Source organism: Melitaea cinxia, chromosome 10 (assembly GCF_905220565.1).
Source record: "Melitaea cinxia chromosome 10, ilMelCinx1.1, whole genome shotgun sequence".
NCBI classification, from domain to species: Eukaryota; Metazoa; Arthropoda; class Insecta; order Lepidoptera; family Nymphalidae; genus Melitaea; species Melitaea cinxia.
The window spans coordinates 13597303-13623836 of NC_059403.1; the positions used below are offsets into that span (position 1 = coordinate 13597303).

General features: G+C 33.5%; 1 protein-coding gene across 1 annotated transcript in view; it reads left to right on the forward strand.

The window, feature by feature from the left end:
- LOC123657043 (homeobox protein unc-4-like) overlaps positions 1–24408 on the forward strand; it is a 55670-nt gene extending 31262 nt beyond the window's left edge. The window contains exons 2-4 of the mRNA XM_045592641.1: positions 5208–5380; positions 22951–23090; positions 23892–24408. Of these exons, the coding sequence (XP_045448597.1) occupies positions 5208–5380; positions 22951–23090; positions 23892–24408 (830 nt within the window). The remainder of the gene's footprint in view (positions 1–5207; positions 5381–22950; positions 23091–23891) is intronic.
- The last annotated feature ends 2126 nt before the right edge of the window (positions 24409–26534 follow it).

A 26534-nucleotide genomic window follows, 5' to 3' on the forward strand; every position in this document is an offset into this window, starting at 1 on the left:
CCGCACCGGTTTATCCGACCATTTGTCACACAAACGTTGCTAATATTTTGCACATTGTAAATAACACTAAAATTGTCATAGTTCGTACTACCTACTTTAGATACAAATACTAAATATAATAACACAAGAAATGTACTTTTTCGGTGACAACTCGACCTAAAATTATTCTGTTTTTGATTCCAAACTTCATCATTGACCAGTTTAGCCAGTTATTTTGCGGTATTTAAAACGAATTAATTTAATTGATTTTTTATTATTTATTTATTTTTTATTAATTTAATTATTTAACTTGTAGAGACCTATGTCCGGCAGTGGACTGCAGTAGGCTGTAGTGATGACCTTAATTGATAACTTTAAGAAACGTACAAAAGTACTTATTAATCGCTATCCTATTTTAGAACCTAATAAATTGTACAGTTGTTTCTATGATTACAAATTTTACGATATTATATGTTCACAATAACTTTAAACATTCAGAAAATATCGTTACATGATTTCATTTATAAACTACAGTTAGCGTTGTTCGCCAAACATCGATTTTTAGTTTCCCGCCTCGTCTGATGTCTTCATTCCAAGACACAGGGACGAAATGAGTTAAATAAAAAAAAACTATTAAATTTTTTCATTAAAAATATGCATACGAGTACAATTTTATGAGTACCGTTTATTTTTCGCTCAAGTTAAATAGTCCTATTTATATTATAAGCAGTTAAAACAGCTATTTCGTCAATAAAAATAAAGTTAACAGTATGTACACTTCGTCCCTGTTGAACGTGTCAGTCAGTGAAGTACATATTTAGGTTTAAAAATTATTACTTTATTATTGGTGGTGATTTCAGAAATTAATTTCCCGGGATCGAGACAAAATTATAGGCGGACACGGCTTCACTTGCTCCGGGCGGTCGAAATTTTCACATGATATTAATATATTTTTTTTGCAGTTAAATCAATTTTGTGTTTTACAAACATTTTTGGAGGCGAAAGATAAACTTACAGTAAATATTGAATACATTGAGTCGATGAAATAAGAAAGCGCTTTTATATTTTTAATTACATTTTTCAAGTTTTTAGTAGCTGGCTACATTTAACAAAAAGTAAAAAATCAATAATTGCATATCTTTAAGATTAAAAAATACGCAATGCACCAATTTTATTCCCAATTTTACCTACATCTCAATAAATTGTACCTACTTCAAATGGTAGTAAATATAGATATCAGAACCTTAAAAAAATATATGAATAACAAAACCTAACATAAAAAAGCAACTTATTATATAGAGCAGTTTGTATTTCGAAGTTCATCTATATCTACAACCTATCGAATATAAAATCGATATCAGAAAAGCGTCCCAAGACTGAGTTTACAAATATCGATATAAAATAAATATAATGTCTTTATGATCGGAAATCTGTAACGAGACAACCCGCAATCGATACCCAATTATCCAATTACTTGAACCCACAGCGCACCTAACCACACAATTACGACACTCGAGAAAAATTGGATCGATTTAATTCGATTCTTGAAAACGAGAACTACCGCTTCAATTATTAGTGTGAATATTATCGATGTTAATAACGTGCAAGGGTTGCTTTCACTTGAAACATTGTTCCAATAAAAATAAAGTAAAAAAAAATGTTTACAAACTATAAATCATATTCTTGGGTTTGTATGCCGTTGAATAAATTGTTGCCAGTTACGATTTTAAATATACCCGTTTTTATTTTATATATTTTTTTTAAGGAAACGGTTTGTGATGACTGTTAGTATTAAATGAAAACTAGAGCGTAGAGATTACTTATTTTTTGAATATTGTAGGTACTTTTTATGTTATTTATAAACAACAATTGTTTTATACTGAGAATAATTTATCCTTAGAAACGTGTGTTTTTAAATACAATAAATGTATTACAATATATTAACTAGACGTGTTTTTTGTACATATTTTTATATGTACGTAAAATACAAGATTTTGTTACAATAATTTTTATTATTGTAATAAAATCTTTCAATGTACGGAAACAAGCTATTACAATTTTGATTATTATAATTTTGCTGTATATATTTATATATGTTCATCTAACAGTAATTGATTACTTATTAAGATTTAAATAAAAACTGATTCAAATGAAAACGATGACCACACTACGAAACTTTTAAAATGACGAGCTCTGTTATCATTCAAAATCAAGATAAGTCTTGTTTGTTATATGTGATCGATAATAATCTGTCGTTACCATCCCACAATTATATAGATATGATATTCTGAAAACAACATGCGTCGACATGTACATGTGACATGTAGGTACTATAATTTAACTAAAGCATTTACCATAATTTTAAACTGAAAATTTCAAAACATTTAAATTTTATAACATCATCTTTGCTTGTCCAACAATTTCATTGTACAGTACATCATTATAAGGAAAATGCATGTTGCGCGATCGCCGTCAGTAATTGATTCCTGGTACCTTAGCATTAAAGCCGTTAACATTATAAGCTTGATTCGATTTCGCGAGATGTCTTTATCAGTGTAGGTTATATTAGGTGGTTGTTTTAATCATTTATTAATCGTTGTTTGATATTTGTAACTATATGTTTCTTTATAATCTCACAAATCAAAGACTAGCTCGTATTATGCTCTAAAATGTGTCTTTATTATTATTTATAAGTATTTGAAGCAAATACTTCAAAAATAAATTTGTACATTGGACTTAAGTTTGTATTTAATTTCAATCGAATTTCAATTAATTTTAGAGTTTTTCATTGGTTGCAAAAGCAAAGCTTATAAAGCGTCCACTCCATATTTTCTTTACTTAAAAATCGCTTAAAACTATGGGCAGTTTGAGTAAGTTAGTCAGTCTGAACTACTGTTTTCAACTTTATTTTAATGAGCTTTGAGAAACAACTGTATCATTATTACATAGTATAAAACAAAGTCGCTTTCCGACCTTTAAAACTATGCAACCGATTTTGATGCGGTTTTCTTTTGTAAATAAAGTGATTCCAGAGTAGGGTTTATATTTATAATGCATACATAATATAGTAGAGGAACAACGATAGTTTTTGCAATAGTGCGAAGCCGGGGCGGTTCACTAGTATTAAATAATTATAATAATTGTACCGATAATGATGACTAGATTGATTAGAGAAACAGTTTCTTTTGATAAAAAGCCAAAAAATAATTATAAGTTAAATGAAAAAAAAATCGTCAATTTATACAACTAATTATAAAAAGTAATTCCAATAACATTAGCAGAAATTAAAATTAATTACGTCTTTAACAATGCTCAAAATCAATATAAATAAGATCAAAATATAAGATATTCAATAGAAATGATAATATTTTTGCGTATCGAATCGAAGTCATCTTTATTCAATAAAAGCGGAGCTCTACAGTTCATATTTCTATTAAGTGGACAGAGAGGGGAAAATTACATTCTCTGCATTGTTATAAATTTATTGCTTCTATTTGCTTGATAACATCTTTACGAGCTCTTTTTGATGTTATTATATTTCTACTACGGAATAAATAAATATATATTCTTAATACTATTCGTCACTTAAAGAAAATTCTGGAGACAGTAACTTGATATTAAAACTAAATTAGTACTCGTATCTTATATATGTATAAGTAGTATTATTAAATATATAATTTGTTTCAAATGATGAGAAACTGTTCAGTTAAACATAAAAAAATTCAAGTTAGAGAACAATAATAATAACGAATCAAATACAGGTCCAACAATTCATATCTCTCCAATTATTTACGCAGAAACAGCAAACAAAGTAGAATTATTAACTGTACGAATTTATTAACCGCGTTATACAACCCTCAAATAGATACTTAGTGAGTCCCCCCCATCCCTCCTCCCCAGTGACATTAAAACATTGAGGCAGACTAAATTAAAGCGCGCCAAAACAGTTCTCTCCGGGCCCAAGGCGGTCGTTTGTTTTAATACAATAAGCGTAGTCATCTCTTTCACTCCGCTCATTAGAAAGCTATCGCTTACCCTCTCACACTCACGTAAATTAGTTTTTCTCTTAAGGCGACTACATAACTCATCGATTTAGTTGCCAACTAACGTTTGTACGACTTATTGTTTTTGCTCTAATTTTCTTCTTAATTTTCGAGCGTGTATTTATACAGTAATTACTAAAACATTTCCATAAACCAATGATACTCGAAACTCAAAATGGCTTCATAAATTAAAAGGCACAAAATAACGACGTGTTCAGCGCAACAGAAGCGTGTTCCTCTTAATCACTTCTAATTTATTTAGATTTAAAGACAGGGCGAGTAATTTACGTTCGTCCCTTTCCAACCCCGGCTGCGAGCGCTATAGCCGTTCCTCTCCCGGGACCATTTTTAATTAAAATCACCGAGAGAAAATTAGAAATTATATTCTATTTTCAGAAACTTGTTTTGACGTTTTGTTGGAGATTATCTCTTTTTTATGAGCCCCCGGTCGCGGCTTTATTTTAACGGTCGAAGGATTGTCTAAATGGTCAATGCTGAAGCCGGTGTCTTTTATGATTGTCTTACTCGTTTCAATTCGGCGCTGCGATGATTGGAAATATTTTGGCTTTAGTTATGCGTTTGGCCTTATCGCTGTTAAATGTTTAACGGAATTGCTTTATGGGAGAAGTACATTTTACACCATGTTATCTTGTATAACAAAGAATTTGCACGTTAATTTGCACGCTATATGTAATATTGACTATCACAGAGTTATAAATAATATTTTTGATAGCAGACAGAAAGTTATATGTAACGATTGCCAAACTAACTCCGAATGTTAGACCGACAGGCAAGTTATATTTGCATTATATGTGTGTATTAAGTGTTGCTAGCTTGTTCCTTTGAATTTTTTGAGTAAGAGATCTAAATTAAAGGTCAAAATATCAGCATTTTATGTTTTTTTATTTCGTTGAAGGTAAAAATTAGTTTACCAGTAAATTAATCCCATTTTTAAAGGGTAACATTGTCGCAAAGGTTGTTTATTTGTTTCTGTTACTTTTACATTTACGTTACATTCTTAATTTTGTAACTATTAAAAAAAAAAAAACGAAATTTTGGTGTTCCCTTAAAATCGTTTAAATGCTTTGAAAATGTTGGTGTTCCGATAAAATTTCGTTTTCTGCAAAATCAATGTAACAAAGTGAAATAATGGTAAAATGAAATTCAGGGCTATTCTTTCTGCAGGTGGCGTCGGTGATGACGATGGTGACAGCGGGAAACGGAGACGATCGAGGACGAACTTTAACTCCTGGCAGCTAGAGGAGTTGGAGCGGGCGTTCCTGGCTTCCCACTACCCGGACGTGTTTATGAGAGAGGCGCTGGCGATGCGCCTGGATCTCAAGGAGAGCAGAGTAGCGGTAAGGATACTTCTTACATTTCGTTCAAATAAAAGTAAATAGTTTTTTTTTCTTATGTTTGTTGAGTAGCATTGCTTTAGAGTCAATCTATATCTACCTATTATTTAGTTTAAAAACTACCTCTTCTCGATTCGAATGATAATTTATTTATCCTTTTTAGTTTCGTTATCCGAAAGTCTCATGAAAAATCAGTCGTCTCAGACCATTTTGTTCATAATATGCATTGTTGTTACAAACATCACAAACAGAATATTAATTTTTTTGTCGGTCTGCGGTAATTGTGAGCGATTTGTAATCGTTTATTACGTTTACGTTAGTCATAAGATAATCGCTATTTCATGGAAGTTTCGCGCCAAAAGTTTTTTACCCGTTAATAACATACCTATAAAATTATATTAGACTTAGTTTAAGAATCGAATATATTTTATGGTGGAAGATAATTGTCGTGGTTACTATAACGCAAAGACAAACACTAGCGGAGCACAAATGCACATATTGCTGAAGGTTGATTGGTTGAGAGCATTTTTGATGAGGGACCGTTTCTCAAATTCTCAATGTCTTTGTCACGGATATCAACTGTTTTTGGGTTAAGTCTAGAGTACTTACCGGCTTAGTTATAGTCGGTTGTCCACGAGCCAACAGTGGTCCGCGAACCATTGATTTAGAACCACTCGTCAGTCATCGCTCGTGAGTCAATCGTTCTGTTTATTTTATTTTATGAAAACTAATTAGTGTATTACAATGTATAAAAATAGTCAAGCCTCTTTCGAATTATGAAGGATCGAGGTCAATATCTAATTGCCTTTTTGGATTTGATGTTAGATGCTTAATTGTTTTAAAACTTCAAATGCAAAAAAAAATCACGAACACAGACTAGCCAAGCACAAATACTTGTAAAACATGACTAACTAAAGTAAATGACGCTTGTAATTATTCTACGGTGCTATATCGCCGCCACAGTCTATAAACACTTTAAATAACCAGTAGTTACAGTTAACGCGTGGTTATTAAATATTTTTAGTCTGTGACTAAAGCGGCGACAGACGGCCGTTATGCTCAACGTCTTAATTTGCTTCACACCTAATGTTAGAGTTTACGATTTTTGGCTTATTTAGACTTTAAGTCCATTGAAAATGTTAGTATGTTGTTATAGCTATTATTTTGAGTACTTTTTTAAAACCTAATTTTTTATACTTTTATGTTTTAGTTCAAAAGAAAAACCATAGAGTATTAATAAAATTATATATATTTTTAATATGCCAATATAAACATATATTAAGTTTTACAGGAACAAATCTATATACGAAAATTGCGCGGACGTAAGCGTATGAAATTTCGCACACTTATAGTTTATATAGATAAGAAGTGCAGAATGCTTATATATTTTTAAAATTATGCATAAAAAGTACATTAAATCAATAAAAAAACACTACACACACTTCCATGTATTTGACACACACACGCATATTATACTGTTTTTTTGATTGTCAAAGTATGTAGTCAAATTGAATAATTAAAAAAAAGGTTATTTATTTTCATAATTTTTGGTTCTTTTTAATTTAATTTTTTATTTATCTTCGAATTTTGAACGCTGGGCGACCACTAGTAAACGATAATAGGTATTCAGAGAATCATTTGTACAAAATTAAATGTTGCTAGTGATGGTGAGATACAGCGTTTCTCAAAACATTTTTCAATGTAAATCTTATTTTTATAGCTATAAACTGGTATACATCCTTGCCAAAGATTCGCTCCCTCTTTATTATTCATACTCAAATTTTGCGGATCATTGAACGGGTCAGTTAAATCTTAGAACGGTATGCCATTTTAATTCAAATTTTTCGTAAAAGAATAACGATATACCTATAATAAGACAAATAAATAGATAATAGAAAAATATTTGCGCAGTTTTTCCTAATATTATTCGACTTTAGTACAAGTACTCTTACTGCTTGGCTTTTTTCACTCGTAGTTATATAATTTATTTTCAAACAATATCATCATCATCATCATTACAGCCTATACAGTCCACTGCTGGACATAGGCCTCCACAAGTTTAGGCCAAAAATAACGTGAACTCATGTGTTTTGCCCATAGTCACCACAAACAAAATTCTAACAATATATTTAATTTATTTTCTAAGCATATTTAAAATGACTTTTACAATTAAAAATTTCGTATGAGCGTAGTGCCGTAGGTATGTATATAAAAAAACAAAAAAAAAATGACACTTATCTTTCAAATCAGACCAAGGAAATTTTGAGATTATCACATTCAAACAAGCAACTAAACACTTCACATGAATGAAATTATCATCTACAGGGTTAAAAAAAGAGTCTGCTTTAGACCACACGACTGAAATAAAACTTCTTTAATTGCCCCTACAGTAATATACAAAACGTAACTCTCTCTTTTTCTTTACTAACTTATATCTCCCTCTTAACCTCTCAACTTCCATTCGCCTCGCCCGATCACACTTTTTGTAACGCTCTTGTCACGCATTCACCAGTTTACTCCTCAAGAGAAACGTGCGTAAAAAAGTTTTACTTCTATAAGTAAATAAATGATTATAATTATTCGCGTTAATATATTACAACAATGTAATCAGTCTATAACAAACTAAGGGCGTGCTAATATTTTACTTAAAAAACGCCGTTAGAATTACTAATTTTAATTTCTAATCTAATACTTTAATTACTCATGTCTTAAAAATATAAGAAAAGTTAGTGAAAAGTTAGACTAAAAGTATTAAACATTTTCGCCCAGTTGTCGAAATTGGACCAGCGAGACGTAAGAAAATATAGATTTTTTTTAAAAGTATTTTTGATCTCTAGAGAGCGCTATATTAGATTTAAGGGCAATAATAGGTATATCTAAAATCAGCTAGTTAAGTCCTTTAGTATGATATTAGTATCACCTTAGTATGAGCCACTCGATATGATTATAATTTTTTTTTAATTATTGCGTTATGACGTCCAAACACACCATTTTGAATTTTTTAATGTATCGAGTGCCACTCGGGCCATCAAGACAAATCTAACGACATCTCAAATGTTAAAATCCTTCAAGCTGTTTTTGTTTTTAAATAAGTTGATCCACTTTAATTGCTTTATTCCGAAAATTATGAAAAGATGAGACAATATTTTATGTGAAGTCGAGATGATACACTCCGGCCAGTTTATGAGCAGAGAGATATTCTTGAGTCAATATATAATATAGAATGAGACGAGTTTTGATTTTTGTTGCCACGGTAGAGACTTTTAATGAAGTGTTTAAGGGCTGCAGGGGGGTAGTGACTTCGCGATAGGATACGTTTGTCTTCCCCAACAGCCTAGACGACACGAATAATGAAATAGTGAAAAGCATAGAAATCTACACCCAAACATATGTACACTAAAAACATTACCCTTCTTCTGCAGTCGGGTAAAAAGACTCTCCATATAAAATCATAAGTCACTAATAGACTCAATTCCTTATTATTATTTCTTTACTTTAATATTGTGCTGTGTGGCTACGGCACCAAAGAATATAGCCTCTCTTCCCGTGAGTCCACTACCACCTTGGAACTTTTTTTTTTTTTTTTTGATATCGCAGGGTAACCCATTTACGGGTGATATCCAGGATGCCCGGGTAGGCATTCCTAGACCGTATGTCGGCTTAGCACTTGGGGGTGCACTACCGACCAAAACCCCTGCGGGAGCCTTCAGCCGCTTTAATTGGAGGGTCCCGGAACTGCAGGCAACAGGATCCCTCAAGCGACAGGCTGGCCTCGGCGAAAAGACCAGACTTCTCCTCCATGGGACTGTCCGGCTCACCTCTGAACAATCCCGACGACGCCATGTCTAGCAGGACCGGGTTCCCATCCCGGCCCGACATGGGCACAGGGGCGTTACTGGAGACGCATTAAGTAGCGCCTCCTACGCACCCCCGTTCGTCGCCTGCGGACGGAGGCCTCGTCGGCGGCCCCCTCTCTCATCCGCTCGTCGTTCTCCTTCTGGGACATTACTGTCTCGCAGAAGGAGACCATCGCCTTCCAGGACTCGTCGTCACCGAGCATCGCGGTGATAACGCTCGGTAGTGACAAGTCCCCTCCGAGGACTGTCGTCAGATCGCGACGTAGCGCCGCCCATCTCGGGCACACCTCGAGGGTGTGCTGGGCAGAGTCCACCGCCGCGCCACAATCGTGACATTCAGTCGTCGGCTCTCTTTGGGCCGTCCGACACAAGTATTCACCAAAGCAGCCGTGCCAGGTGAGAACCTGCGTCAGACGAAACGTTGGAACTTAAGAAGCTGACCGATGGCGGGATAACCATCTAACCGCTGGCTTTGAAACAACACAGGCCCGTCTTAGGTGCGACAAAGCCAGCCCTGCGGTCACCAACCCGCCTGCGCAGCGTGGTGACTATGGGCAACAGACATGAGTTCACGCATTTTTGGCGCGAACTTGTGGAGACCTATGTCCAGCAGTGGACTGCAATAGGCTGGAATGATGATGACTTTAATATTAATCGTAATATGTCAAACGAGGTCATACAATGGTCGGTTGTTATTTCTGTCACAGACATTGTAAAGAAGCGTTAGTTTTCAAATTGCCAATAACTGGCAACTACAAAACCTAAGTAAGTTTGTTTTGAACAATAACACTGCTCATTCTCTTTCACAACTACAATCACCTAACATCTACAGTTAGAAACAAATTAACAAATCTATAAATACGGACTAATGGTATGAGTATGAATGCAAAAGAAAATGTTTACCTATTTGTTATATTTTCAAGGCTAAGGACTTGTTTTACCTGTTGCTGATAAAGCTATCTGACAGATAATGGTGTCCAACAGATAAACATGTTCTTATTCAAGATCGAACTATATGATAACCTAGTGAGTAGTTCGTTAGTTGAAATTGACTTTAATAGAAAGTTGTGAAACGGGCTCTAAGCTTTTCGTATTATATTAAAAACTGTATTTTGTACAAGGAAAGCTTGAACAAAGAGATCGTATCTACAGTTTAAATTGGATAAGTAGAAAAGTTAAACCTATTGTGATTGAAATGAATTAAATATAAAATAAAATTTAATTAGATAATACCCGGACCTCCATCTGCGTTATTTATTATTAATATACTTTAGACGCAGAGGAGAAAATATTTAAAAATGTTGATAGCAAAAATACGTTTGCATTACCAAATACAAACAAACACGCCTAGTGCTTACAAAAATCCTTGTTTTTAAATACTTTCATAATTTTATATCAAATAAAGGTCTTGTAACATTTTGAAAAGAAGTGTCTCAGAAATAAAGCTTGAAAGACTGAATTAAAAGGTATTCAATGCTTTTTTGACGACCTTTAACACTTTTATCAAATAAATTATCTTTTGAGACACAATTTTATCTTTTTTTCTGAAGAAATATTAATCTTTTTAAAATCTTATACCATAGCTTTTCTTTCTTATAATATTTTTAATAATTCAATATGTATTTTGTTACAACAAATGTAACGACGTTTATCTAGATATCCCCGTCTATCTAGCTATCTCTATCTGCATAGAGATACTGCTCTTTCTATTTACGTTAACTCATTATAAAATACTCATACTACACTTGTAGGTACCTAAAGAGGAAAACTAGATTTGACTTCCCCGTTCAATATAAATGAGGAACTATTTTCTCTATTTCCCCAAAACCTACCCGTCTAAGCGGTCATTGGGGATCCCTTTTTACCTAAGGTTCACCGGACGATATTATGAACGATTTTGGATATTATCCCTTTGAAGTATTTTGAAACTTTTATTAATCTATTCTTGATAATAAAATAAAAACTGTGTGTGATACACTTCACACACGGCAGAAGTGATACGTTTGAAAAGTAGATGATAGGCTAACTACTTCACTTACGTAGGCTACATCTCTATAAATAAATAAAAAATAATAATGTGTAGTGCATCTCTTTCTTTCTCATTTTTGTGTTTGTTTCTTTATCGTGACGGATTTTCGTTTCATTGGGTTTCAAATCACAATGATCCTAAAGAAGCTACGCTTCAAAAATATTTATACTTTCGTTGAAATAAAATAAAATTGTGTATTTTTTATTTGTCTATAATTAAGCACATCTTCGAAGCGTGATAATTGTATTTTAAGTTTTACCTCATTAAAGTATACGCGATAAGATAGAAAATTTAATGTGTTACTTTTACGAACAATATAATCGGTTTAATTTCTAATTAAAACTACATATTTTTAGTATAACTTAATAACATTTTTTTTATTTGTAAAAATATAATGATGTTCTTCCAATTTATATACTTGTATTCTTTATACAATTATAGCTCCTGGGGGGATTGGGGATTGGGTCGGCAACGCGCTTGCGATGCTTCTGGTGTTGCAGGTGTCTATAGGCTACGGTAATCGCTTACCATCAGGTGAGCCGTAAGCTTGTTTGCCGACCTAGTGACATATAAAAAAAAAAAAAAAAAACTACGATAACGATACGAATGATTCAGCCTGTAACGTCCCACAGCTGGACATATACGTCACGACGGACACGTCTTTCTCCGTGTAGGAGAAGGAGCAGAGCTTAATCCACCACGCTGCTCTACTGCAAGTTGACGGATATATCTCGTCTATGAGTAACGATCGCTATCAGGTGTATATGATAACATCCGGGACCGACAGCTTAACGTGCTCTCCGAGGCACGGGGCGAACCCCAAGGACAGACAACCTGACTGGAAAGGAATATTTGTACAAATATAAATGTCCATCCCGAACGGAAATCGAACCCGCGATCTCTAGCGCCGCCGACACGGCGCAGGCACCATCACACTAGCGTCGTCAATATACAATAATCTTACTAATATTTATTTTACTAATGATTCAATCACGCCAGACCGACTGAACTGATGTAGATAAAAATTGAAATGTCGATAACAGTACAACTAGAATAACACATATGCTTGATATATAAGCTTCTAATCCAACGTTCACAAATATACAAAGAAAAATTATTAAAACCGGGAAACGCAGCTTGTCAAGCAATAAATATCGAACATAAGGATCAAAATATAGTAACAAATTTCCCAAGAGGAAGAACGAATCTATTTCTATAATCAGTACTAACGTCGATTGTATCCTGCGTTTATCACAGGGAATCTCGTTTCAAAAGACAGACTACGCCGCACCACTCCTAATAGTTGGTATAAATCAAAAGATTGCCATCTCGGCGGCACCCCTGGGACGCGAGCGAGACGGCACGATTGAATAGCATAGATTTAAATGGTCGGGTCAGATAAGGACGAGTATAGATCGTCCGCTCCACGCGAAAAACGGCACAGGGACGTCACAATTCGATTACAGCTCAATAAACTTTAAGTGACTTGTTTGCGTCTGTAAAGTGGATTTTTTCTTCTTGTCGATTTCTTTTTGTCTCTTTCTCCGTGTTAGGTGACATTTCCGAATGGAACTTTGATATTGTACTGGTATTTTAGTTTTGACTTTGTGATCTCGTCTGGTCTAATTTTAGAAGTTTGTTTAATCGTTATATCAATTACAAGCTTCAATAACTTAAATATATGTGTATATGTTTTACATCGTATACCAAATGATTGGCCAGTACTAATTCTTCGTTGCGGTTCGATGGAATAAAAATTACCTTTAAGCCTTAGCCCTCAGCTACACGCGAACCGTTAAAAGACCATTCGTTACCAAAATAGCAAATTCTAATCTAATTTTATCCCTGGCAAACGTAAAACTTGCGAAAACGGCTCACCCACTCTGCGGTAAGAGAGGAAGTATCGACTTCATTTTAAAATTCATAGCATAAAATTTACATTTATATGCCAATTTCATTCCCTAACTGAGGCTCGGCGGTCGTACGCACACATCAGTATTCCGCACACATCGGGCGGATATAACCCTGAAGTAAAAAAAAAAAATAGAAAATCGCGTTACATTCTTCGCTTGGCTGACAGGAAAAAGAAAAAGCGCGAGGTTTAAATATGGCACACTAAATGGAACGCTTAGGCGACAAAATGCGGATAGAATATAAAATTTAAGGACATCTCCCCGTCTCTGTCTTTCTTGTTTCGTTCATATATTTTTACCTCGCTCTACAGTATCTAACGCAAGCCGCCTTTACCGCCCTAGGCTTAGCGGAAAAAGATAGACACGAGGAAATATCAGGGTTGACTCTTTAAGTGTGAAATATTGCACATTAATATAATATTCACTGACAAACGAGACTCGCTTCGTTAGAAAGTGATTTACCGTGATTACGATTCGAAATGAGAGGTTAATTTATCGTCGACGGCTCGTTATAATTATCTGAGAAAATACCATTTACAGCTAATTTAACTGCAATAAAATTTGTATGATGTGAGATTAATTTTAATCTGTTTATTTAAAATTTTAATAACCAAAGCTCACAATACTATTTTATTTAGAGTTTTAGAAACTTGAAACAACCAATAGCACAGTTCAAACAATAAAATAAACTCTTTTTACGTTTTAAAAAATATCTAAATTTAAAAACCATTTCCAAATATAAACACAAATGACCTTCAAGTCTATAAATCGCAACAAAAAGTATATTTGAACAGTTGTGGGGCTGACATTTTCATTGCTCCAACCGCAGACGTTGAGGACAAAGGGAGTATTTTCCCTCAAAGGGAGCGATACCTAAATACAAGTCAATGTATCGATACGTTACTCTTATTTACAGGGAATTGGGGGAAAGGCGCCAATTGCGGACACAATGCGATTTTCACGAATGCTTTTCGTAAGAATTTCGGTTTGCGTAAGTAGGTAATTCGCTGGGGAATGGGAGAGTTCTCTCTTTCTCTCGATCGAGCGAGGACCCTTGATTGTAGACGATGACAACTTGTTTTGTTTCTTTGATTTGACGGAATTACCCTTCGAATTTTAATTTTTATTTATCGTATAATTATTCATCGCAAGGAATTTGGTTTTTAATAATAATGTGTATGAAAATAAAAATGATCATGAATTCGTTGTTGCAAACATTTAGGTAACAAGAACAATTAAGTAAGCAGTAAATGTTTAATTCAGTAAAACAAAAAATATATACTAAATATACTAAGTAGATTTAAATTACAATATTCTACTTACTTAATATTTTAAAATCACTTGAGTTGATACTCTTAGTTATTATTTAAACGCAAATAAAAAAGCTTTTGTTAGAATTGTGTTGAAAGACTTTTAAACTTAATGTTATATTGTTGTGATAGAATTTTAAATAAACCCAGAAATCTTTATAATACTCATTTATTACCATTAATTACAAAGGTAAACACGATTTCGTATTGATATAGAAACCTTAAATATAAGGTACTAATTTATTTATATTTCACCGTGCTTTAAATGGTGAGAGATATTTATAAAAAAAAAAATTAGGAACATTATAGGTACGTAGTTTAGATTAGCACGAGTATATTTCACTTCAGCCAGGACATAGGCTTTCACAAGTTCGCGCCAAAAATGGCGTGAACTCATGTGTGTTGCCCATGGTGACTACTACGCTGGGCAGGCGGATTCGGTCGTACCGAAGACGCTGCTGCCCGTATTTGGCCTGTGTTTTTCAAAATCAGCAGTTGGATGGTTATCCAGCCATCGGTCGGCCTTATAAGTTCCAAGGTGGTAGTGGAGCTGTGTTATATCTTAGTCGCCTCTTACGACACCAACAGGAAGAAAAGGGTGGCTATATTCTTTAATGCCGTAGCCACACAGCCAACTAGTATATTTAGAAGTACATATTCAGACAACAACAGAACGTAATCTATTATTACACATTCAACTTAGATATCTGGAAATATCTTGTAGATACATCCACCTTTGACATTTATGGCTGTTGTTGCTAATTGACATGACATGACAGGCATACCTATCATATACGGTGATATTATGATATACAATGCTACTTTTGGATAATTGCTTTACATATACCTACCTACTCAAAATGAAATATTAAAAATGGTTTACTAATATTAAAATCTTTCGACAATATATAAACCTTTTTTCTTCATAATTAAAATGAACGTATTACATTTATGTATGTAATTTAACAAATATTACGAGGCACACATAAAACGGTATAAATTATTCATTACCGTCGAGATAAACACATTTTAACAACGACATAATCACATCCCTGCAAAACCCCATCAACCACATCGCCAAAACAAGCAAGTTACTGCGTCCCCCCGAGGTGGTCATTACTGCGAACGAGCCAGCCCATTACCGCCGCCCGTTCGGATTCTATTCCGTAATCTATTCATTTCGATTTGTGTCAGACTCGGGGTTAATTAAAAAACTTCACATGTATTCCTATATATATTTTGTTATATATAAACTGACCCGGTGCAATTCGTACCGCCATACATATATATAGTTTAACATATAAAAACTGAAAATATCGAATATAACATAATATAATTTTCCGATTTGATGCAGTTGTTCGATCGTACTCAAAAATTTTGTCAATTCATTTTTATACTCTTGTTCTTCTTCTTCAGGTTAAAATGGCTTTCAATAGTGCCAAATGAGCTCAGATGATTTCGCCAATGTTACGTAGAATTTTTTTTATAGTAAGTAGAAGTATAAAGTGTCCGTCATCAGCTCGAAGGATTAGTCTTAAAGTTTGTTGATTTTTGACAATATTAGTAGCATTTCTTCCCTAATGCACACTGTTCTCTATTAACATATATATATATTTTTAAATCTTAACTTTCAAGAGTAATGCTCTAAAAGCCCCTTTTAATTTTTCTATAAAGGTTTTGTAAATACAAGAAATAATAAGGTTATTAAAATAATAATGGCATTTTACTAACACCCTTATTTTTATTTTTCAATTCGTCGAACGAAAATTACTAACGGTAGGAAAAGATCTGCGAAAATCAACACTTCTCAACATTGTAGCGGGCCGTAGGCCAAAATGATCACTTATTTCATTATATATTATTACAAATGAACACTTATTTTCATAATTAGAATGAAACAACAGTTGCCATCTGACGCTTACAAAATAAAGGATGAAATGCATGCTAATAAATGTTTCATCCACTACTAAATGAAAATTCACGTTTAGCATACTATGAACATTGATATAAAAAAGACCTCGTACCCTAGCTCGTAAAAATTATATCTAAGATTTTTATTTTTGTGTTACCCACATTAGGAATTCTAAACATTTTTGAATATCATATCAAAAATTGACCGCTCCAGCGGGGTTCGAACCCGCGTCTCCGACTTGCCGTGTCGGCGCTCTAGCCAATTAAGCTATGGAACGATGCACCCGCTCGAGCGAAATTTTCGATATGATAATTTTTAATTTTCGGTTTAAGCGAACCGTGGCGCCGTCTATAGTGAGCTCTTTACAGAAACCCGTAACTATTCAAAGTTTCATATTACAATGAAAATCTTTGACAGGAGACGACACCGTGCTATTTTTAATATCTAAGATTTTTATTTTTGTGTTACCCACATTAGGAATTCTAAACATTTTTGAATATCATATCAAAAATTGACCGCTCCAGCGGGGTTCGAACCCGCGTCTCCGACTTGCCGTGTCGGCGCTCTAGCCAATTAAGCTATGGAACGATGCACCCGCTCGAGCGAAATTTTCGATATGATAATTTTTAATTTTCGGTTTAAGCGAACCGTGGCGCCGTCTATAGTGAGCTCTTTACAGAAACCCGTAACTATTCAAAGTTTCATATTACAATGAAAATCTTTGACAGGAGACGACACCGTGCTATTTTTAATATCTAAGATTTTTATTTTTGTGTTACCCACATTAGGAATTCTAAACATTTTTGAATATCATATCAAAAATTGACCGCTCCAGCGGGGTTCGAACCCGCGTCTCCGACTTGCCGTGTCGGCGCTCTAGCCAATTAAGCTATGGAACGATGCACCCGCTCGAGCGAAATTTTCGATATGATAATTTTTAATTTTCGGTTTAAGCGAACCGTGGCGCCGTCTATAGTGCACTATTACGGGTTTCTGTAAAGAGCTCACTATAGACGGCGCCACGGTTCGCTTAAACCGAAAATTAAAAATTATCATATCGAAAATTTCGCTCGAGCGGGTGCATCCCCAACAAACATTTACGACGTTGAGTAGACGTTTTGGTGACAACTTAATGTTATTTAGTATAATCGTATAAACGACATTAGAACGTTTACTCGACGGCATTAGGGCCCATTTTATTCAACTTAAGGCGCTAAGAGTTTCGTGTAACAGTCATATAAATACCTATATAGTCGCATAGGAGTCATATACACGTTGGCGATTTGACTACATGTCATGTAATGATAGCTGTCGCGGCGTGTATTCGACTTCGTGTCGAGTAATGGCACACAATATGACGTTTATCTAACGTATTCGTTGTATTATTGTCATTTAAAGATGATACTTTTATATTGAACGAATGAAAAATTGTAACAGATTATAAACATAACACACACTAATTGAATATGGCAGTTTTTTTGACAGCTGAGTTAAAATATTGTATTTTTTACTTTGTTGAGGTGATAAAACCATTTCATCAGTTACAAACCATTGTGCAATCAAATTTACTGATTAATGTGAGGTAACTTTGTAACAAATTTTTCATGCGCTTTTAAAATTTTAATGTTTTCGTATATTTTTATTAATAATTTATTAAGTGACTGCGTTATACGACAACTATATAACTTCCCGACGTATATACTGCGTACATATTGTAAATGTGTACGCCATGACAGTTGATTTAGGGATCAATAATAAAATAATAAACGCCTAGCTAACTTATTTCAAATAATTTATATTTTCAGAACAGAAGAATTTACGAGACATATAACTTAGTTAAGTCTGAATAATACTTTTTTTTTAGATATACCCCACAATTATGATCCATATTTATGTGGATGTTGATAAGTTTTTATCGAAGATGGACTTCATCGAAATGATATGCGCACATTTGAAATGGCCGTGGTCATTATCATTTTTGTAATACTTTAGGATGTATACAAGTTACACTAGTACACTTATTCGACTTATATATAATGGTTACAAGTACTACGTGTAAACAATTACTATTCGTTTAGCAGATGTTTAAAAGGTAATATGACTATGATAATATGACAAAATTAATAGTATTATGACGTTTACACTACGAAAACGTTTACACGACGAAAAGTTGTATATGTAAGTTTTATAGATGTCTTCATAGACGCTATTATATGACGATTGTAAAGAAATGTCGAAATAACGTCTATACGACAATGTTATACGACAAAAAATCTATACGTCTATTTGGACACATAATGCACCATAACATGACGTAGAGTTAAAAAAATACTGTAATATAACTTTAATAAGACTCAAAGTCATATAATTGTTTGATTATATGACAAAAATGTTTGTTGGGTCGTTCCATAGCTTAATTGGCTAGAGCGCCGACACGGCAAGTCGGAGACGCGGGTTCGAACCCCGCTGGAGCGGTCAATTTTTGATATGATATTCAAAAATGTTTAGAATTCCTAATGTGGGTAACACAAAAATAAAAATCTTAGATATTAAAAATAGCACGGTGTCGTCTCCTGTCAAAGATTTTCATTGTAATATGAAACTTTGAATAGTTACGGGTTTCTGTAAAGAGCTCACTATAGACGGCGCCACGGTTCGCTTAAACCGAAAATTAAAAATTATCATATCGAAAATTTCGCTCGAGCGGGTGCATCGTTCCATAGCTTAATTGGCTAGAGCGCCGACACGGCAAGTCGGAGACGCGGGTTCGAACCCCGCTGGAGCGGTCAATTTTTGATATGATATTCAAAAATGTTTAGAATTCCTAATGTGGGTAACACAAAAATAAAAATCTTAGATATTAAAAATAGCACGGTGTCGTCTCCTGTCAAAGATTTTCATTGTAATATGAAACTTTGAATAGTTACGGGTTTCTGTAAAGAGCTCACTATAGACGGCGCCACGGTTCGCTTAAACCGAAAATTAAAAATTATCATATCGAAAATTTCGCTCGAGCGGGTGCATCGTTCCATAGCTTAATTGGCTAGAGCGCCGACACGGCAAGTCGGAGACGCGGGTTCGAACCCCGCTGGAGCGGTCAATTTTTGATATGATATTCAAAAATGTTTCGTAAAAATTACTTAAATTATATCCAGTTTCGTTCAAATTCCCTCAGTTGTTTTAGCCTTATGACCGCTCAAGACTATAGACAGACAGAAAGGTAAACAGATTTAACTTCAGTATTGATTATAGAACATCCTTCAGGATTTCATAATATCCAATGTTTTATACATTGGACGTATTATGAATTTATTTGTATAGGACGTATAATAGACTTAGTAGGTGCTAGTTTTCCGCTCGCGCCTTTGCCTGCGTTTGTTACATGATTTAAGCTGTTCCGATTTCTCATGTTAAACTATAGCCTCTGTCACTCACCGATAAGTAGCATTCAGTTACTGAAAAAATATTTAAAATTGGTCCTTGTATTCCAACATTCAAAATATACATCTTTCTTCTTTAAATATTAGAGATAAGTACAAATTAATAGCGCATTACAAATACAAATGCAATCAATATAAAATACAAAAATTAACTTATAAATGATACACACCGTATTATAAAATTGATTAGTTTTAATATTGATATCAGATAGTTTTCCCGTGAAAGCGGAATTGTTTAGACTATTGTTCATTTTTAAAGCCCATTGTTTTAAGTTTTAACTTTCCATATAATTGAAGCGTAGCGACACGTGGAGGAAATAAGCATATTAATTACAATGAAAGCCATACTGATTCTTATGAAGTTAATTTTCTGCCCTATATTTATTTTTTCCTCAAATAGAATTATAAATTATGAATTATTATAATAAATACTCTGCTGTAAATTCCCCAGTTCACTGTTTTAAATTTATCTTCTAACTTATGAGTGATGGTACAGTATCTTAAGGTAGGGCAGAGGCATGGAGCAGCTCGAATCACCTCAACCTTACAGAAAATCGCAGCCAAATAAAAAACAAGTCTCAAGTAGTGTTGTATTTCTGTAGTGAGTAAGGGTAGCTAGAGCTTCTAGGAAAAGTCATGGTAGGGTCGACAACGTGCTTACGATACTTATAGTTTTGCAGGCGTCCATATATTATGGCAACAACCTTTCTGCCAGTGGGTAGAGGTACGTGTGCCGTGCGCCCACAGAGTACATTGAATATACGGGGTACGTGCGCCCAAGCATCGGTGGATTACAGATGGATATTTGTATTTGTAAAAATATTTTGTTCCGATTTGGATGGCTGTCCTTTTAGGTCTCTCCATCCTGCCTCGGAGAGCATATTAAGCTATCGGTCCCGCTTGTTATCATAATTATACGCCTGACAGCGATCGTTATATGTAGGGAATAGGTATATACAATAACTAATGGAACCAAATAAATAATGTAAAATATATATTACATGAAATGTCATGTGCGTACATATACATAAATAATTATTTTTCTTTTTTAATGATAATCACATTTCAATTACTGTAAATCTCTCATAACACACAAGAACAAAGAAGTTCCCAAGACAGCTATGAATTAAGACATAAAGCGCACGAGCTAATACGGCTCGGACGTGCTCGGACGTGTCTGTGCATGCGCAGCTCCGCCGACAAAGATTGCTTAATAAAAACCTCGTATAAGTGTTACAAAAAGACATAAAATTGTATTTTATAGCTACTGATTATTATGTGATATAGTTGAATAGATTTTAATTGATTTAAAAATATTTTATTAAATTTATTAGACGAAAAATTAAATTAAGTGCACATTAAATTATTTATTGTTGAAATTATTGGTATTTTTTAGCGTTTCGTTGCAACAATTATATATCCAGAAATTTTTTTTGTCTCTTATTCGTTACTTGACTTACCTACATAACATGACTTGATAAATAAATTAATAAGCATCGGTCCTCGGTGGGCATAAATGTTGCTTGTGTAAGGAGTCGTGGGACATATATAATATAAACAAAAACGAGCGGACCAAACATACTATGTACGACGTTTACAAATTAATACATTTTGCATAATCAAAATGTTGGTAAAAAATTTGTTATAAATGTTGAGTTTAGTAAAATATTATTTTATTTACTTATGCTTAAATATTGGAACGCGTGGAACAAATATGTAGGTACCTAGTATTTTACCTTATGTATCTTTGTTATATAAGAATTTAATATACCTACTTATGTAATGTTATGTACGTAAGACTGGTAACGTAACCCGCAACTCCTTTAGAAGACATATCTATGGGCGACGGTAGCCATTTGACATCAGATGTTATAAATGTTGTTATAAATTGTTATAAAAAAAATAGTTTCAGTGCCTATGCAACACTCGATTTATATTTATGTCGTGAAAGCACGTATTTAGTGTATCTTTTTATTTTATTTACAAAAAAAAATGTACATAATAACCTACGTTTGTTAAATAAATGTGTGTTTACACATGTAACATCATTGTTCACATTTGTCTTCAAGAGTCGTTAGAGTGGGTAATTGACCAACAATTGCACAGAATTGCTTATGTATGTATTTTTTTTAGAACTTATAGTTTTTCTAGTTCAAAATATAATGTAAGTTTTATTTTTTATTTAATCTTTATGTATTTCAGAATGAGCTACTTTTTATTTATAAATTTTTTGTAGCTATTATATAGGTGTAGCATTTTATTTTTTACTATATAAGCCTAACGTAACAATAAGTTGGCAGGCATTTTAGCGTAAACGTATATTTATAAAAACGAAAACAAAAAAACGTGAGACACATGCTATCAAGAATAAAAATAATTTATCATGAAAAGACAATAAGAGACAGTCTACAATTATGTAAGCGTAAATTAAAACAAAAATAAGTGAACATAATTGTTTACATAGTCTTTAACAGTCGTTAGATGGTGTTAATTGACCAACAATTGAACATAAAGTTATGTCTGTATTTTATTACTTACTAGCTGTGCCGCGACTTCGTTCACGTGGAATTTAACAAAATAGTTATGATTCAGTTCACAGAGTTATAAAATAAAAAAATATCTAAAATGAAAATAGCCTAAGTCGCAGTCTCTTCATCACATCAGCTATCTGCCAGTGAATATCCCGTTAAAATCAGTCCAGCCGTTAGAGAGATTAGCCAGAACAAACAGACAGACAGACAAAAACTATAAAAAACATATGAATTTCGTAAAAAGCGGTTATTTTAATATTACAAACAGACACTTAAATTTTATTTATTTGTATTGACTAGCGACAGAGTCTTGTGAATTGTCAAAGGCGTGTGGAGTTGAAAATAATTATTACGTTTGCGGAAATTTCCCAAAGTCTCTCCAATTTTCTTATTTTTTGATTCCTGAAAAATCTTCTATAACGTTGATACTTAATAGAAAATAGGAATTAAACGAATCGGTTCAGACATATTCGAGTTTTGCGCTTAGCTGCACATCAAGGGATTTATTTTTATATTGACAACTTTTCTAATGTAAATATTATGTTACTTTCATTTACTTATATCGTAATTATTTTCAACAGGTGTGGTTCCAGAACCGTCGCGCGAAATGGCGCAAGAAGGAGCACACGAAGAAAGGTCCAGGACGACCCGCGCACAATGCGCACCCGCAGTCCTGCTCCGGAGAACCAATCCCACCACACGAGCTTCGAGCTCGCGAGAGGTGAGCAGATTACAGGCCAAACCTTTAAGGTCTCCTTAAATAACGTCAAATAATGAATAGTGCAGAAACTCGTATCTACTTGAACAGAACACCAATATTCGATCATAATTGATTTCAAGGCAGTTTAACTTCTTTTACGAATGGTTGCCTGTAGAAATGATGGATAACACTGCATTTTTAAACTGTGTGTTTACTGTTATACTGGTATTCATTACTAATTTAACAAATAGAACTAGATTACAGTTAATTACGATATTTTATGGCAATAGTCTTTCTCTTCAATTTGCTTTATTTTTGTCTTAATTTTATGAATGTGGTCCCCAGTTATGTAAACGTCAATCAGTAAAACATCCAATAAACTATGACTTATTCTTTCGATTTCAATGCGCTGTGACTATTAGCTGTTTTAAAAATTAAACTTTACAAAATCGTTCGATAAGATAAACTCTCCTTAAGTCCATAATAAAGATATTTATGAGCCGAACCCCATCTTATAACTTTGTTATCCTTATGGCTGTATTTCGATACAATGGAGCTAAAGTAATTTTAAAATCAAAGACCTAATAGCCTAGGTATCTCAGTATTGAATAGTCAGTAAATTGTCATGTCTGTCGCAAGCTCTAACAGACAGTTGTAACCACACAGCACTAGAATAAACATCTCCTTATGTAATTTGTTACGTGTATACATGTGTAACAATGAACATTAAATTATTCAAAGAAGTACTCGTTAATTTTACAATTGTTTTCAATCTCCTTAATAGTAGGTTCTATACTAATTAGGCCCTACTATTTCCAACAGGGCGAGAAGAAGAAAGAAGCTGGCAAAAGCATTAGAGCGCCAAGCCAGGAAGCTGCGTGCTAAAGGCATCGCGGTGGATCTCGAGGCTTTAAAAGCGGAATACTTAGCGCAGCACAGGAACAGCGGACTTTACTCCGATTCCGATGGAGAAATCGACGGAGAAGAATGCATGATAGACGTTGTCGGAGGCGATTCTTGTCACGATTCTGGACCAGAAGACTTTTCGCTATCGGGAAGACTTCGCGCTCCTTCTGGAACCGACGCTATCAACAATTCAGACAGTTCAACGTCTGATGCTCACTCAGCGAGAAACTTCAGCCCCTTACCCGATCCCCAGTCGTCATTCTTCAAGCAGTTCAGCGCGGCAGCTGGTAGCTTCGACAAATTCGATTTCGACTCGGGAAGAGCAGTTTCCTTAGACCTAAGTGGCAGTTCCAACACGGAACAGGACCTATCCAAAAACGGAGGAGCAAGGAAACACAATCCGTTCAGTATAGAATCACTTCTTAACACGTGAAAATGACTTTCCTAGAAATAGGCACGCCTACAGAGGCTCCTGGATATATTTTTTCTTTCACAGACTCGAACACTGGCATTTCTGAAATGTTCCTTTGCTTTAATATTAATGAATTATTATCATTAGTTGTAATCAGCTTCGGTTAAGACTTAATAGGTACCAGTTTACATATCCCTTTGTGAATATTAGGTAGGAATTGTATTATATAGTTAGTAGTGTAAATAGTAATTCTATATTTATTTTTCGTCTTGTTGATATATTTTATTGAACGTGGGGCAATAATACAAAAATTTTAAATATTTGTTGATATTTGACTATTTTATTTCTAATTTTTTAATTTTATTGATAAGTGAAAACTTGATTTGTTTCTAATTTTATGATTTTATGTTTTTATGACGCGCTCGTAACAAGAAATAATAATTGTCAATCTTTTCAAACATAAAATGGTATTTCTATAAGATAAAACATTTTAATGAAGTTATAAAACATTAACGCAACTACATAACTACTGACTAATAGTTTTATAACATATAATTAAATCTAAAGTCATTTGTTTTTTTTTTTTGCTTCGTACTTATATTACAGCTTAAATGTAACACAACATTTTCTGTGTAATATTTTAAATTATAACATAAAAATAAATGTAAGATTTGTTTTTTTCGACATAACTTTAACGTTTTGTATAAAGTATTGCGAAAATTATTGTTTTTAATAATAACATATAATATACATACACCGAAAGGACAACTACTTAAAGAAACATTATTCTCTATAATTTAATAAAAATATTCTTATACTTGAGTATGTCCTATTAAAGAGAAAATTAAGTACCTTCGTCCATCACGAGCGACGCGAACGATTAAACTAATTATTGGCATTGCGATATAATTTCTTCCACACCTCGCGCTGCCTCTTAAGAAACTATAAATTGTCCTTTTTGTATCCGCTAAATAATATTCTGCTACTGTACTCTTTAACTTGTCAAAGAACACCTGCTGGTATAACAGGGAAATAAATTCCAAGTTCGCAAAACTGGTCCTAAATGTCCTTCAAATAAATAAACCGTTTAACACTTATAAATTCATTTTCATGCAAAACTCAACATATTTTTATGTGACACTAAAAACTGCAACAATGTTCTAGATTCATATTAAATATAAATAACTATCTTAATTTAATCTCCATTACATGGAAATTTTTCTCATTTATTTATCGTGAAATAAAACAATAATAATATGGAACTTAAGATAAATTCTGTTTCAAAATTTTATAAAGATGACATCACCAAATTAATCCACATTTCCACTTAACCCGAACGACCTATTAAAATCTCATTGTTCTTAATATCATTGCGATACAATTAATAATTAAATTATAAAAATGGCTGCGTAAATATGATTGCATAGGAAAGTCTCAAGTCGTAAAATGAGTAATTAATGTATTACGCACGACCGCCGGCCGATAAGCGCCAATTAGTGCAACAATATGGCTGACCGTTTTATTGGCATTTTTACTCACAACACTGATACAGCCTCGTCGACTACCACACCTATACGAAACAAAGCTACCATTTGAGCAAAATATAATCAACGCACGCCTCCAACGATAGAAAGTAAATATTAATTCGATATGGAAATGTGATCTCGGCGATTAACAAAGTTTTAATAGCATTATCGCTATACATTTGATGGATGTATAGAATTGCTCGTTTTATTATTTCGAAGTATTGTTTAATTTATATCGAAGGCCACGTGATTAAGGTAGTACATTATATACGAGCAATTTGTTTAATTTTTTTTATTATTTTGAAATTATTACTCTCTGTCAAATAAAGAATATATTTTTTTTAATTATTTGCTTACAAATTTAATCTATGAAAATGTATCTTATACTTAAAGATGACACGGTTCACAAATTTAAGTTAATTTATTTAGTTTATGATAAATAAACAACTCAAAAAGATATATAAATATCAAAGAGCGGCTGATGCGTGAAAAAAAATTTATGTTCGAAATTATTTTTAAAAAATCTGCTTCGTTTCACATTATTTCGTTTTTGTATATAAAAGTTTGTGTTAATAGTTCCTCACGTACACACACACAAGCCAAAGACTTTCTATTTTAAAT